Consider the following 16827-nt stretch of genomic DNA (forward strand, 5'->3'; position numbering starts at 1 on the left):
AAACAGCATAATGTTGGAATTATATTGCTTAAGTAGTAATTATCTACATGTTATTACCCAGGTATCTATGTCCTTCGACATGCCAGGCCAGTAATATCGTATAGATATTGCATTTCTGGTTTTCTTCTGTCCTGTGTGAGCACCAATGCTACTTGCATGGAACTCTTCAAAGATTTTAGCCTCTTCTGGCCCACACACAACTTTCACTTTGTCCTGTTTCTTAGAGCCTTTATGGTGAATGTAATACAATTCACCAACTATGAAAAAAGAAAATAGACAAAGTGACAAATACAATATATATATAAAATGTATATATATATTAGTGATTCACAGAATCCAGATTTTTGGGGTTCGGCCGAATACCGAATCCGAAACTGAATCCTACTCGCATCCTTAGTTTTAGACGCAAATGTTTTAACATCGGTGATGTTGTGTACCTTGCCACCACGAGACAAATTGGCATTGCACATTGAACATAAAGCTCGACTTGAATCGCCTTCTTTTGGTTGAAAGTACTGCCAAACAAAACTTTTTATATATATATATATATTAGCGTTGTCAAAAGTCCTGGTACTTCGGTACCAAGTTGGTAATAAAAAAATGTAAATGTTAGGGTTCCATGTTTTCTTTGGTACCGGTGGTACCGACTATCCGGTCGACCCGAATCAATCTGAAAGGTGCGCACTTTGTAGTCGAGTCACCAACTGTCGAGTCCGAGTCGAGTCTCGAGTCCCAGTGTTCGAGTCCGAGTCCAAGTCCGAGTCACCAAAGAAGAGTCCGAGTCGAGTCCAAGTCGAGTCACCATTACCAGAGTTCGAGTCCGAGTCGAGTCTCAAGTCCCCAGTGTTCGAGTCTACATGTCTCCAGTTGTTGCACGATTATATTTAATATTTTAAATTTTTTTTTTTTATATATTTCTGATATATAAGTAACATTAAAGGATTAGTTTACCTCAAAATGAAAATTTCCTAATAATTTACTCACCCTGACGAAGAAACAAGAACAACCAACTGAGTTGGCATTGAAGTCCATTAAGTAAACATCCTGAAATGATTTTCTTTAAAATATATATATATTTTCCACTGAAAAAAAAAAAAAGATCCTGTATGGTAATGGGAGGAGTACATGATTAGGAGATTTCCATTTTTGTGTGAACTAATCCTTTAACACTGTATTACAGAAATACACTCAGCGAAAAAAAGAAACCTGCATTTTATAGGACACTGTATTTTAAAGATACTTAAAACGTAAAAATCAATACGAAATGCAGAGAGAGAGAGAGAGAGATTGTGTGTGTGACAGAACTATTTAACGTGTGTGTGTGTGTGTGTGTGTGTGTGTGTGTGTGTGTGTGTGTGTGTGTGTGTGTGTGTGTGTGGCAAGCGACTGGTCAGAAAGCAACGTGTAACGTCTGACATGTTTCTTGTCGACACCACAGGATTTTAAGGGTGTACTCACACTAGGCAGTTTGAACCGTGCCCGAGTGCGTTTGACCACCAAAGCGCGGTTCGTTTGACTAGTGTGAGTGCACCGAACCGTGCCCGGGCGCGGCTCGTTTAGCCGTCCCTGGCCCGCTTGGAAGAGGTGGGCCAGAGCACGGTTCAGTTGGACTCGGGCGCGGTTCGCATGCAGTGTGAGCGCTAACCGTGCTGGAGCACAGAACAGGACGCGTGATGTCGCGTTTTTGCGAGGTAATCAGCGTTTTTATAGTCCATAATCAAAGCTGCAAAGTCCTTGCTGCACTTCAGCTGGTACCTTGCAAACCTCCCCATAAAAACAGCACGATTGCGCGAAAAATTTCGTGCCAGAAAGGCGATAGACATGTTTAACAATAGGCTGTGGACCACCGCGGAACAAACGGCGCGAAATTACTATCCACAAAATAAAAAGAGCGATGGACTAAATTGCGTTCAGCGAGAGCGCCGCTCTTCCTGTTTATCCTGAAACCGTCAAACCATAATGACGTAAGCGTGCTCTGGCACGAATGCTGAAACCCTATGTGAGTGCAGGCCAGTGGGGGAGTGGGGAGGGGGGACAATCGTACTCGGGCCCGGTTCATGGCAACCGTGCCTAGTGTGAGTACACCCTAAGAGTCAAAATTGCAAAAAAAATGTTTAATCTGACACAGTGACTATCGCAACAGACAAATATCGCAAAAATCTGATCTGGCACAGTGACTAGTAACGTTAAGTTATCAACAGACAAAAAAATGCTGTAATCTGAACCAGACATACATTAACCCTAGCTTCTTCTGTTTGTTATCATATATGCATTAGTCAATAATATTTTTTTGAAAAAAGCTAACGTTAGGCAATGGAAAGCATTTTGCTTATGTTTCTGGGTGCATCCGTGACAGGTGTCTGTTCAAGTTTGACGATGCCCCGGTCTTTTCCTCAATTGTGCGATTACACACACAACATAGCGCTGCTCTTTCCAGCATTAGAAGCAAAATTTGCGTAGGCGAACTTCACGATCCGGGGCACATCTTTCTGCATTTTACAAATGTGAACATTTAGCCCGCGAATCATGCATCATTCATTGCGAGAGCGTAAAAGTGTGTGACGTGTTGTCAAGCAAAGAGAGCGAGAGGTAGCAGTGTCTGTGAAGGGAGATCGCGGCCGGTCTTGGGCACGAAACAGGAAAAGTTTAACACCTTATGTAATTTTTTATAACATAGTTAGTCAAAAACAAAGTGATGAATGCTCAAGTCCGATTGTATTTATCCTCGAGTCCGAGTCCAAGTACGAGTCATCAATCCGCGAGTCCAAGTCGAGTCACAAGTCCAGAGAGTGGATTCTCGAGTCGGACTCGAGTCCAAAGAATAGTGACTCGAGTCGGACTCGAGTCCGAGTCCAGGACTCGAGTACTCCATCACTGCGCACTGTTAACGAAAACGCCTATACAAACACAATTTGTGACAGCAAGATTATATTAAATGGTTACACAACCAAATTACTGTGCATAGTTACTCTGATCACTGCACATATCATTAAAGGTTCCTAGCTATTTTAAAATATTACGTTTTAAATTCTAAAATATAAAGTCAAAGACAGTCCAGCCAAAGAAATTTTGTAACAACTCACAAAAAAAAGTAGTCACATTAAAAGGGTTAACCACTAGGATTTAAAGTGAAATACCAATGCCAGCAAACGTTTGTTGATGTATATAATGTAAGGGATTAATTACATATAATTTTAAGGGAATCGAATATGATTCAATAGGGAATTTGAACAGAATCGCTGTTTTACGGCTGTTCAGAGTCGACCCGTGATTCATTAAACAAGCCGTGTAACAGAAACTCTGCAATGGATATTACTATCCAGAATATAGTGAAAACACTATATATTAGCACAGTAGCAAAATCTGCAGTTTAAGACATTAACTTGTAAGCACAAAACACAAGATACTTATCTTTTCTAATAAAAATATGATTTTATTGGATAAACCTAACACATACAAACTAATCTAACATAAACACACACATTCACACAGGTTGCAGAAAGAGAAAGTGAGGAAAGAATGAGTTTAAAGGAATACAATTATGAAGTCCCAAGTTTATAGCAATATGTGCAATTGCTTAGACCTGAGCACCTAGTGTCCGTTAAAGAAGCAGTTATGATGAAGTAGTATGTTCTAAAGTTCGCCTACTATTCTGCTACATACTCAAAACTATGTACTTTTTCTTCACAAAAAGAGTACATACTTTTAGGGCGTAGTATAAGTAGGCGAATTGGGACGCAGCAACTGACTATATATAGAAGAAGAAAAAGCCGTCACACTGGCGTTTCCTTTTAGTTTATGTAATTTTGTGCATAAATGTTTGTATTTGTACATTATTAAAATAATTTATTAATGTTAATAAATGTTAATATAAAAGTGTTTTATTAAATCTTTTATTTTAATGTTTGTATGTATATGTGTGTAATATATATATATATATATTTGTCACCCTAAACAACAAAATGAGTCCTATAGCACTTGCACTATATCCCATTTTCCAACAAAAATGTTCCTCTATAGGTTAGCTTATTCTTTCACTCCATCTGTATTCAGAGTGACCCTGACTATCAGTGCAATTATTTTCAAGACATTTTACTGTATACAAAAAAAAAACCCAATAACAAAATCACTATAAACAACAAAATGCTTTATGAACATTTTTTATGAATGTTGGAAAATGGGATACAGTGCAACTGCTATAGGAATCATTTTGTTGTTTAGTTTGATTTTGTTATTGTTTTTCTCCAAAACTATACAGCAAAATGTCTTGAAAATAACTACACTGATAGTCAGGGTCACTCTGAATACAGATGCAGTGAAAGAATAAGCTAACCTATAGAGGACATCTTTTTTATGAGTGTTTAAATATATGGAAATAATCCAAGTGCTAGGACGCATATGTTGTTTTGTATGAGCTAACCTATATAAGGACATTATACAAGTGCAAGTATGTTTGGGATGATTTTGCCTTTAATTTTCACTGAAACTGTGCAGTAAAATGACTTGAAATTAATACATTGATAGCCAGGATCAAAGTAAAAGTATTTACAAACATATATACACACACACACACACACACACACACACACACACACACACACACACACACACACACACACACACACACACACACACACACACACGCACACACGCACACACACACACACATCAAAATAAAAAAAACGGAATAAAACACATTAATAGTATTATTTTTTTAAATTAATAAATTATTTAGAATAATTAATATACAATACAAACGTTTATGGACTAATGTAAAGTATTTATAAACATACGAATATAAAGTATATAGGAAACGCCGGTTTGACAGCTTCTTTACATGCATTTGTCTGCTCTCAGGACCCGTACCGTAAGTGCACGATTACACGCGCAAGAAAAGAAAAAGCGCGGCTGGCTTGACCGCAGTGTTTATCTTCATTAGAACTGCGAGCATTCGCGAGGGAAACGCGCCTCAAAATAAAATATAAAAGCTGTCATAATGAAATCTGAATACAATTTATTTTTTCACTGTGGTTATTTGAATGTTTTATTTGGATACACTTTTCACAAATATGCAATGCTTCAATCATAATGTCAATGTTTATAATATCATGCCTTTATAAGCGACGTTTTACTTGAGTGCAAACGCGGGTAAATTTGAATACTTAAAATGACATTTCAAACATAAATATTGAAACTCTTAAACACTAGTGAGAATTTCAGAAAGTATTGTTGTTTTATTACAGCAGCTACAGGAAAACAATGTGCTTTAACAGTAGAATGTCAGGGGGAAATACATAAAATGATTCACCTGTGCTATACTTTTCTGCTTCGTTTTCTAAAAAAAAAAATATATGGAAAGAAAATAAAAGGGCAATATTTAATTGTCCTGTAAAGTATTTAAGTATTTTCCTTTACTGTACACAAATAAAGCATAAGCTTAAATGAATAAAGAAAATCTGAACAAAATGCATTAATATATAGATAATGTACATTGTTGTCGTAGGCCATGATACAGATTTGGGACAAAATGCAATGAATAAATGAATAAAGTGAAAATGAAAAGTGGTGATTGCAGCATTAAATTCAGATCGGCCCATGTTGTTATGCGTTTTTACAGAATTTTATGAAAAGTTTGGAGTGGAGTGATAAAAAGGCATGCATAATTCCTCTGAAACAAACCAAAGGGAAAACTATTGCCAAGCAGCACACTGTTGAAATACACACTGCTTAAAGCTAATATGTAGTTTCACTAGTTATTTAGAAAATACATAAAATGTAATTGCTCAAATGTTCAATAATTCAATGTTGTATTTAAAAATAATTTTTATTTAAATGTGTATGTGCAAATCTGTGTGAACATATTTTTAAAAAGTATATAAATTGTCGATCATTTTAAGTAACTGGTCATTTCGCTAGATAAGACCCTTCTTCCTCGGCTGGGATCGTTTAGAGCCATCTGAAGCTGCATTTAAACTGCATTTTAGAAGTTCAAACCAGCAGCCAGCCTCCTTATTACAGCTTGTGTTTTGAGACATTGGCCCAGTTTCACAGACAGGGCTTAGAATAAGCCAGGAGTAGGCCTTAATGCTTACTAGTTAAACTGGGACACTTAAGTACCTTTCATGAACATGGATTTAAATAGGCTTAGTTAGTCACACGCTATAGAGTCCTGGGCTGCTGGGCATACTTGCTAACTGTTCAGTACACAGTGCATACTGCCTACTATTTTTTAAAGAATAGTGTGTAAAACAGTATACAATAAGTAAAAAGTGTTTCAGAATAAAAACACTTATCAGTAATTCAGCTGTCGAGGTTGTTAATGTGCTAACAGTTTTTTTTTTTTTTCAAAGGCTTTATATTTATACAACAGTTCTTTCTGATTCTCAAATCTGATTGGCTGATAGGAGTGCGATATTAGAGCGATATCAGAACTCCAACAGCCGTTTCACAGTAATTGTATCACTCCGCTTGCGTAGCTTCTTACAGCGAGTGTCATGGCAGCTGCCCAAATCCAGAATCATTTTAGAAATATTACTGTTTTTGTGTCACAGAATGTAGTTTTAAGTAGTTTTCAGGCGTCGGAATGTTTATGTTTTCAGACATGAGAGCTCCAGATCGTCAGCAGCCATTCTGCACTCATGAACCCACACGAGAGCAGTCTCAACTCGGCCAGATCTTCTGGAATTTACCGCTGGCTCTGATATCTCTGAAGTGGTTAAACATGAAATGTAATTTGTTTTTGCCGTTATTATTATAATTATTTGTTCCAGAGAGAAGAGTTTTGGCAAAATCTAATCATGTTTATGTAAATTTAATGCTGTATATCAGAGCGCTGCCTTTGTACATTTGACTGAATTGCCTAGCAACTTTTATGATGATTTTTGTTGTTTTTTAAACACTATTATTGAATAAATAATATTTTATGTACATAATAGTAGTACTTAAATGTGTTAAGTATTGAGAAACGGTGCGTGTGTTTGTGATTTTAGTTACATTGTTCTGCATTTAGATGGCGAGAGACAAGAGAGTTTTACGAGACTTTTATACAAAAAAATTAGAAACAAATGCACTTCAACCTGAAAAGTATTTATTACAGTGATTTTTGTGAGTTGTTTCATTCTTAACTGTCATGTTTCGGTTAAGAACTCATAGATGTCTTTTTAAAGCTGAAGCTGTCGGCTAATACGTCCTAATATGCTGTAATATACTGACAACACTTCACTGTTAACTAGTGTACGCAAACCTTTTGCAGATAAATACAAGCGCATTAAAGGGATAGTTCACACAAAAATGAAAATTTGATGTTTATCTGCTTACCCCCAATGCATCCAAGATGTAGGTGACTTTGTTTCCTCAGAAAAACACAAACGAAGATTTTTAATGAAAACCAGTGCAGTCTGCCAGCCTTATCATGGCAGTGGATGGGCACCAGACCTTTAAAAGTAAACAAAAACATGCACAGACAAATCCAAATTACACCCCGCGGCTCGTGATGATACATTGATGTCTTAAGACACGAAACGATCGGTTTTTGTGAGAAACTGAACAGTATTTATATCATTTTTTAACTTTGATACACAGCCACGTCCATCTGTCATGTGCACGAGTTTGGCATCAGTCACGTCACATGAGCACGCGCTCTAGCGTAGAATACGCAAACGTCGTAAGAGGAAATCAGTGAAAAGTCCCGGATGAGTTTGCGCAAACTAACGTAATCTTTTAGCTTTAAATCGGTTTAAACAATCAGGATACGCGCAAGTATTTACCATTTTGAATAGCCGCTATATACCCACAATCTCTGTGCTCTGTGTAAACAATGAGTGTCGTATACAGGCGACAGATCGCTTCCAGTGTTTGCGTATTCTACGCTAGAGCGTACAAAGTAGACAAAATATAATTAAGTATAGTGCAAAAAAAAAAAAACTGAATATACAGTATTTAAATATGACAATCGAATTCTGCCTGAAAGGAGGTGGGAAGACAACTAATTTAATACCACCCCACTTTGCATCTCATTGAGATAAAACAAACAGTTGTAATTGATTTGATTTGATCTACTTTATTAATCCCACACTGGGGAAATTTCATTTCTGTGTTACAGCAGCTCAAAAATAAAATATGTTAAATAAAGTAAAAAAAGAATTCAAAAATATAATGTCACGCTCTTTCTAATACAGCTCTTACAGTGGCGTTCAAAATCAACAAAGACGACAACATATTTGTTTTTTGTTTTTTTTTGGCCATAACTTCATCATTTTGGACGTGTAAATTCTTATTAATTTCTCTTCCTTTTTTTATGCTTTACACAACACATACAAACAAACACAACAGAAAGTATAACGTCAGGGAAACTTAAAACAAAAAAAGAGAAAATAAAATAAAAATAAATAAAGTTACAATCGAAGAGACGCATTGAAAACAAACGGACAGTTTTGATTGCTTTTCTATTACTATGAAGAATAGTAGAGAAATAGTTTTCCAGTTCTTTATAAAACACTGTAAAACAGTTTTTTTTTGTTAGTAAATTTGCACCTTATTTGACTGTTGTAGGCTACTTACCGTGGTGGAATTGCGCTGGGCAATGGTTTCTGGGATCGTCGCACAGTGTGACGCGTTGCACAAAATTGCGCCAAAATATCAATCATAATGAAAAACTACAGTCTTAATATATTATATCCTTGCTCAAACATTTAAAAGAATCAGCATTAATGTCTGAGTGAAGGAAACGGGGGAATATGTAGCCATTACATTGAAACACATCACTTCCCAGAATGCATCCATCTCTTTGGCAGGCCGGGGTTTGGCCATATAATATTAATACAAACATTTCTGCAGTATGCTTTTTCATTTATCACAACTTCATATTCAGTTTTGAGAAAGATCTATAAAAGTAGGCTATTGTTTTTTTTTGTTTTTATCTAGACCAGACCACACAGAATTCTAGGACAGAGTGTTGTTTACCCATAGCGACGGTTGCTATGCGTCGCTGGATGAGAGACACAACCAAAAATAAAAAATACAATTAAAAAATATCCCACCTAAATTAAGACCCGTTTAAGCCTACAGCAAATATGCAGTCCTGTAACTACTGTAACTCGTTTAATAAAGCCATTTTAATGTAACCCAATATATATATATATATATATATATATATTAAATTATATATATAAAAGTCGTGGTAGCGATACAGACAAGGGTTTCTGCTCCACAAAAATGTATGGTCACCGCACCAATGATTGTGACAGTCCATGCGACGACGCACGCTTCTGTAAAATACAAATTTGCAGCACAAAATCAATCGCCAGAAGCAATAATTTCAAGCGCAGGAAAACCGCTGGATGCCTAACCCCCTTTCGTCAAAATCCAAAGATGAGGGATTTGCATTCAAATCTATCGGATGACCCTCTACGGTGCCACGCGACGAAAAAGGGGTACCCTCAACGTCGGCTTTTGGACGTGAGGGGAAAATGACCAAACGGCAGTATGTGACGAATAGGGGTGAGACCGTGTTGAAAAGAGAGGGTAGAAATTAGCCTAAAATTTGATAAGACTGTTGGGTCTAAATTGAAAATTTTAAGAAGTGGATGAATAAAGGCATGCTTCGTCTCCCCTGGTACAAACCCATTTGCAAAGCAATTGTTCACAATCGTTTGAACAATAGATCCGATAACCTTTAAGGGTTCCTGGCCGCGGAACTCGTGGGCAGATTAAAAGTGCCTGAATTATCAGGAAAAACAAAATCACATTGAGACTTCAGTGTCTTTCCCTTCTTTTGTATTGTTTTTTTTACAACAATAAAGTCTTCAAACTCTTAAACACTCTGTACACTATTAGCATTAATACATATAATCATTATACCTTCTGCACAGCAAAATCCCCATGTTAATTTAACACTCTGAGTGTGGACACATATAGACACTGAAGCGGTGTTGAAGTTAATGAGATAATTAGGTGATTAACAAAGTGAAGATTGATCATTATTGAAGACAGCTGATGTTAATAAGCGGAATCACCAAAGGAGAAAAACAACATTTTTAAGCAACCATTCTAGTGGTCAGTGTTTGCATTAGTTGGGCTCTTGACTCTTAAATCTTTAACACTAGATTTTGTTTGGCTGCTGTATTTGAGTAAAAACAGCCAGACATATGCTCACGTCATCAGGTGATGATTATGTTTAAACATATTCATTGTTTGATGTGAATCACCTAGTGTTTAATCTCTAAGTTAGGTTTTTTTTTTACTAATTGTAATATCCTTGACAATCCACAGGAGATCCAACACTTCCTAGACATTTTGGAAAGATGTTTTTACAACCTGTTTATAAAAAAAATACTCAAGTCACTACATGATGATTATGTCAAGCAGTCAATTAGTGATGGGATTTATGGCTCTTTGTGGGGATCCGGATCTTGGCGATCAAAGAACGGCTCTTTTTAAATATTTAGTCAGTTTTAAGAAGCCAGCTTGGGGGCATCTCAGATTATCCTGGAAATAATGACTGGGAGGAATGATGAGGTGAGATTTGTAGTCAAATAATTAAAACTCAGATATTCTGAAATATTGATTATTACCTCATTTGTCATGTGTGGACTATATAGGGTTGCACAACATCCCTCTGCTTAGACAGTGACATCACTATTTTGGATGTACCTTTAGTACAAAGTGTGTATGTGTAAAGCTACATTGACTTATGTTATTCATACAATACCTACTCGCAAATAAACATCAAAAACAAAGCCGGCTGCAATGAATTTCTGTGCAAAACAGCTTTTACACTTCCACACAAGAAAATTGTTATCACACAAGAACATTTTGATAGAAAACAAAAAAATATTTAAAGTTTTAAATACATACTGTAGATAAAATTAGAATAAATAAAACGTAAAGGTCTACATCCAGTCCACTATTACTACTATAACTACTGTAAACTTTGCAAATAGGACATCAGCCCCTTCAAGTTTTAAATGAACTCAAAATGCGATGTATATAAATACAAAGCAGTTCCTTACTTATCGGCCCTTGCAACCAAACAAGCCCTAATATTAAAGATTTACGGGTCAAGAGCCCAACTAATGCGAACACTGACCACTATAATGGTTGCTTAAAAATGTTGGTTTTCTCCTTTGGTGATTCTGCTTATTAACATCAGGTGTCTTCAATAATGATCAACCATCACTTCGTTAATCACCTAATTATCTCGTTAACTTCAACACTGCTTCAGTGTCTATATGTGTCCATAGATAAAACATGAGTGTTTAATTGCACAGAGACACTGAATTGTTGAGTAGATTATTCATAAATCCAGCATATAGAGGTTCAGTGAATGTGGTGTTGAATGTGTGTAAGTGTGTGAGTGTGTGTGTGTCAGAGACGCTGTAGAAGGACAGAGTGCCGGCTGGCCAGTCCAGATAAACTCCCGCTTTTTTAGATGATGAAGGAACAGGTATGTTGTTGGTTTTGTTATTGTGCCAAATGTTAAATCCGTTGGCATTGCAGAAAAGACTCCAGGATTTGTCATCAAGCCCAAACACACTGTTATTACCTCCTTTCCTGTTGGTTCCTTTGTAGCTCACTGCTACACGAGCCCACACTTCCCACTGAGCCTCCCAGTAACAGCGTCCAGTAAGGCTCTCTCTACTCAGAACTTGAGAAATGCCTTCAAATCTGTCTGGATGATCAGGATACGGCTGAGGAACTTTCACATGCGTGACCTTTTTTTTATCCTCAGACAGTATGAGTTCATTGTTTAAAGTGTTTGGGTCCAGTGTGAGATCGCAGAAATCTGAAAGAAAAGTTACAGCATTAAAACATCTATAAGACATTAGAACGTTTAAAAGATCTAAATGTGTGAGACTGAAAACCTACACTTCTGCAGTCCTGGTTTAACCCGGCAAAGTCCTCCGTTGTCTAAACTAAAAACAGACAAACGGTCACACGTTAAGAAAACTTATTGGCTGATGTGATATTCAGTTTACTGTCTTTTCAAACTGAGATGGTCTGATTTAACACCACAAGATAAATGGTGAATTTTTTCAGTTTATCTGATGGGTATCACTGCAAACATTTTGGGTTTCCTGGACAGGGATTTGATTAAACTAGGACATTTCAGTAGTTTTTACAGTCATGCATTACTAATATATGTCAGTTTAGACAACCCTAACATTTATTTTAATCACACACACACAGGACAGTATGTAAGTATTGGTGTTGTGTTCATACTTGAGTATCTTCAGCATATAGTCTGGATTATTTTGAAAAGAGCGCAGCTGAAGTGCTGAGTGTTCTGGGTGATTGTAGCTCAGGTCCAGCTCTCTCAGGTGTGATGGGTTTGAACTCAGAGCTGAAGCCAAATAACAACATCCTTTATCCGTCACCATACAACCTGATAACCTACAAAAAAAGGAGACATTAACACTAGCATCATGATCCTGTTAAAGATATTAAAGCTGCAGTCCGTAACTTTTTTGGTTACACAGTCTAGGCTGGTCATAGCTGGTTTAAGAGGGGTTTTGGACACTTTTCCAGCCTGGCCAGGCTGGGAGACCAGCTAAAACCAGCTACCTCCGGCTTAAACCATCTAAGACCAGCAGACCAGTCTAGGCTGGTTTTAGCTGGTTTAAGAGGGGTTTTGGACACTTTTCCAGCCTGGCCAGGCTGGGAGACCAGCTAAAACCAGCTACCTCCGGCTTAAACCATCTAAGACCAGCAGACCAGTCTAGGCTGGTTTTAGCTGGTTTAAGAGGGGTTTTGGACACTTTTCCAGCCTGGCCAGGCTGGGAGACCAGCTAAAACCAGCTACCTCCGGCTTAAACCATCTAAGACCAGTCGACCAGTCTAGGCTGGTTTTAGCTGGTCATAGCTGGTTTAAGAGGGGTTCTGGACACTTTTCCAGCCTGGCCAGGCTGGGAGACCAGCTAAAACCAGCTACCTCCGGCTTAAACCATCTAAGACCAGCAGACCAGTCTAGGCTGGTTTTAGCTGGTTTAAGAGGGGTTTTGGACACTTTTCCAGCCTGGCCAGGCTGGGAGACCAGCTAAAACCAGCTACCTCCGGCTTAAACCATCTAAGACCAGTCGACCAGTCTAGGCTGGTTTTAGCTGGTCATAGCTGGTTTAAGAGGGGTTCTGGACACTTTTCCAGCCTGGCCAGGCTGGGAGACCAGCTAAAACCAGCTACCTCCGGCTTAAACCATCTAAGACCAGCCGACCAGTCTAGGCTGGTTTTAGCTGGTTTAAGAGGGGTTTTGGACACTTTTCCAGCCTGGCCAGGCTGGGAGACCAGCTAAAACCAGCTACCTCCGGCTTAAACCATCTAAGACCAGTCGACCAGTCTAGGCTGGTTTTAGCTGGTCATAGCTGGTTTAAGAGGGGTTCTGGACACTTTTCCAGCCTGGCCAGGCTGGGAGACCAGCTAAAACCAGCTACCTCGGGCTTAAACCATCTAAGACCAGCCGACCAGTCTAGGCTGGTTTTAGCTGGTTTAAGAGGGGTTTTGGACACTTTTCCAGCCTGGCCAGGCTGGGAGACCAGCTAAAACCAGCTACCTCCGGCTTAAACCATCTAAGACCAGCCAACCAGTCTAGGCTGGTTTTAGCTGGTTTAAGGGGGGGGTTTGGACACTTTTCCAGCCTGGCCAGGCTGGGAGACCAGCTAAAACCAGCTACCTCCGGCTTAAACCATGTAAGACCAGCTGACCAGTCTAGGCTGGTTTTAGCTGGTTTAAGAGGGGTTTTGGACACTTTTCCAGCCTGGCCAGGCTGGGAGACCAGCTAAAACCAGCTACCTCCGGCTTAAACCATCTAAGACCAGTCGACCAGTCTAGGCTGGTTTAAGCTGGTCATAGCTGGTTTAAGAGGGGTTTTGGACACTTTTCCAGCCTAACTTTTTTGGTTACAAATTATACAAAATCAATTTTATGAGCAAATACATAAACAGCCAGTGTTCAAAACTATCGCCTTACTTTCACAACGGTTAGTTTATAATAATGTTTTCTAATTTGAGTGGTACGGGTAGGTTTTGCAGGAAATTCAAGCATGCTGCTGCATCATTACTTCACATCTGTAAATATAAAGAAGGTGCCTAGTACCTATAATGCATGTGAAGATGCTGCAGGTGCCGGATAGTTTATAGCAGATGGAATAATTAAACATATAATTTTGATTGGTAGATTGTAATCCAAAAAGGTTTATGTGTTTATGAAACACTGACTAAAATTAGATTACTCCAATTTTAAATGTGCATCTGATTGCAGATAGTAGGGCTGCAACGATTCGTCGACGTTGTCGACAAAAATCGATAATAGAAATAGTCAACAATGAATTTCGTTGTCGAAGTTGTCGCCAGACATGTTTTTTCCGACCGAGTGAGGCATCTCTCTTCATTACAATATCTGCCGAGAGTCGCACATGGGCATTAGCTTCTATGCTGAGCGACATACTCCGTCTGCAGTGCGTGTGCGTTGCGTATTTTTTCCCGCACCCATGTTAACGGATTAGAGCGTTCACAATGCACGCGGTTGCTGTCCGGCAGTGCGTCCCAGAAGCAGTGCGTTTGCAGCAGTGCAGTGCAGCGATCGTTTCGGCACGGATTTATTTTTGGCTGTGCTGCATGCGCTGCACGCGCTGAATTAAAGTGACAGGGCAATGTTCGTTGTAAAAATGAACATGGATTGAAAATGTCCCATAAATGCATATAAATGAAGTCAACTGTTTCACAGTCAACACGTGGCTTTTTGGCTAGGTTTAAAATAAGGAGAAGTGCAGTTTTAAATAAACAAGGCAACATAATAGATGCAGTTGTCCAGGTAGAAAAAAGGAGATTGTTTTTAATAAAGATTTAATGCGAAAGAAAAGCATGAGAGCCGACTGTTTCTGTCTGTGCCGTGGTAAGTTTTAATTTAAAATATCTTTGGTAGCCCAATTTCAATTAGAAAAGGAAGCTATAGCCTCCCTATGCTGTGCTTAAATGTGTTGCAACTTGCCTGAACAACTTAATATACAAATCTAGAAGTCAAGTGCATTGAATAATACGTTGTTTCCATTTATTGAGTTTAAACGTGAATATGTCTAGTATTATTGTATTAGTGTACTGTGATAAAAGAGGATCACAATGCCGAAAAAAAGCACGTTTGTATTTGAAAATGTTTACTTGATTTTAATTTATTTTTTCTTATAAAACAAATAAGAAAGAGTTTCTTTGTTTATGCTTTTATGTCTATACTGACCAAGCACTGTGCTTAATTGGTTTTAGACAGGGCATTTTTATTTACTTTTAGTATGAATCGGCCTATCAGCAGCAGAGTTCGATAAAATATGCATTTTTCATTCAAGTACCCCCTTCTTTCTTCTGTTTACTATCATTTTCCACATAATTAAAGCAATCTCATGCTAAATTTTAGAAAAATTTAATAATTATTTGATTAGTCGACTAATCGTTTCAATAGTCGGTGACTAGTCGACTATTAAAATAGTCGTTAGTTGCAGCCCTAGCAGATAGCCTATGTGGGATTACACAAGTTTTGTATTTTAAAGAGAGCAATTTGCTATTCAGGCTAAAAAAAAATGTTCATGTGAAATTCAAATTTACTGACAATAAGCATGATTTTAGCATGACTAGCAAGTCGCTAGCATGATTTTAGCACGACTAGCAAGTCGCTAGCATTATTTTAGCATGACTAGCAAGTCAAGCAAGACAATTATTGACTAGACTGTACAGAAAAAGAAACATTAATACACTGACTTATTCTTATTCTTACTGACAATGATGTGTAGTGCAACATCTTACACAAACTCAGATGTTGCATGCATGACAGTTCAGTCTTTTCCCATTATGTTTGGACTTAATGCAATCAAAAAATTAGCCAAATGTTTTCTGACTGTGTTTTGGAAAGTGAGAAATGCACTAGTAAAACTTTAATGACACTTTTCTAACTTTCCGTTTGGACTATGGAAATAAATTCCACTAGAGGAAAGGAGGGTACCACAGAAACTTAAGTGCAATGTGAACACACACAATTTCCCACTACACACTTAAGTGTGTGCAAGATTTTCTTTTGTTGGTTTCAATTTATGACTGTGGGTCCTCTTTCAAGAACAAAACAATTTTACATGATTTTTTCAATGTTAAGGTTGTAAACGTCAATTGTGGGATAAAACAGCCTATCATCCATTCATCTATTTGTTTCTTTTTTTTTTGAATGCTACGTAAACAAAATTACTTGACCTCTTGCTTTTAAATCTGTGAAAAATAAAGCGGCTTCTGATAAAGAGTGTTCCGGTGTCACAATTGAAGAAATCTGAAGTCTGTCTGCCTGTAAAATGGAATTCAGATGGACTGGATTGGCTGTTTGACAGATGTAAAGGCATAGTTGTCGCTAAACTTTCTGTATTTGAATGAGGACAAAACAGAATTTATTGTTTTTAAATCCTCAGATTCTTTAACTGTTCCAAATCCAAACATTGGTGGGTTATCCTTATGTGTTTATAAATCACTACATGGTATGGCTCCATGATATATTTATTGACTGAGCACAGTGTTACCAGATCCCTACGGTCTTCTAACCAGAGACTTTTGTTCATTCCCAATACAAAGCGGAAGTGTAGGGGCGATCACGCTTTTGCTTCAATTGCCCCAAGACTCTGGAATGATCTTCCCATTTTATTAGAATGGCTTCGTCTGTGGCTATTTTTAATATTCTATATCTGTTCGACAAGGTTGAAGCACTTTTTTCCCTTGTTCTATGTTTTTGTTGTATGTTGTGATGTTTTTTCCTTGTGGTTTATTATTTTTTTTAATGTTACTGCTGTTTTTTTTTAGTTTTCGATTGTAA

The 16827-nt window shown here is 37.8% G+C and overlaps 1 protein-coding gene across 1 annotated transcript in view; it reads right to left on the bottom strand.

Annotated features, from left to right (window-relative positions):
• Positions 1–11255: 11255 nt before the first annotated feature.
• Positions 11256–16827, bottom strand: part of LOC141319895 (NACHT, LRR and PYD domains-containing protein 3-like) — a 51212-nt gene continuing 45640 nt past the window's right edge. Inside the window, exons 8-10 of the mRNA XM_073833279.1 lie at positions 12220–12390; positions 11866–11912; positions 11256–11782 (exon numbers count right to left, since the gene is read on the bottom strand). Coding sequence (XP_073689380.1) covers positions 11256–11782; positions 11866–11912; positions 12220–12390 — 745 coding nt within the window. The remainder of the gene's footprint in view (positions 11783–11865; positions 11913–12219; positions 12391–16827) is intronic.

Source organism: Garra rufa, chromosome 1, assembly GCF_049309525.1.
Source record: "Garra rufa chromosome 1, GarRuf1.0, whole genome shotgun sequence".
Taxonomy (NCBI): Eukaryota; Metazoa; Chordata; class Actinopteri; order Cypriniformes; family Cyprinidae; genus Garra; species Garra rufa.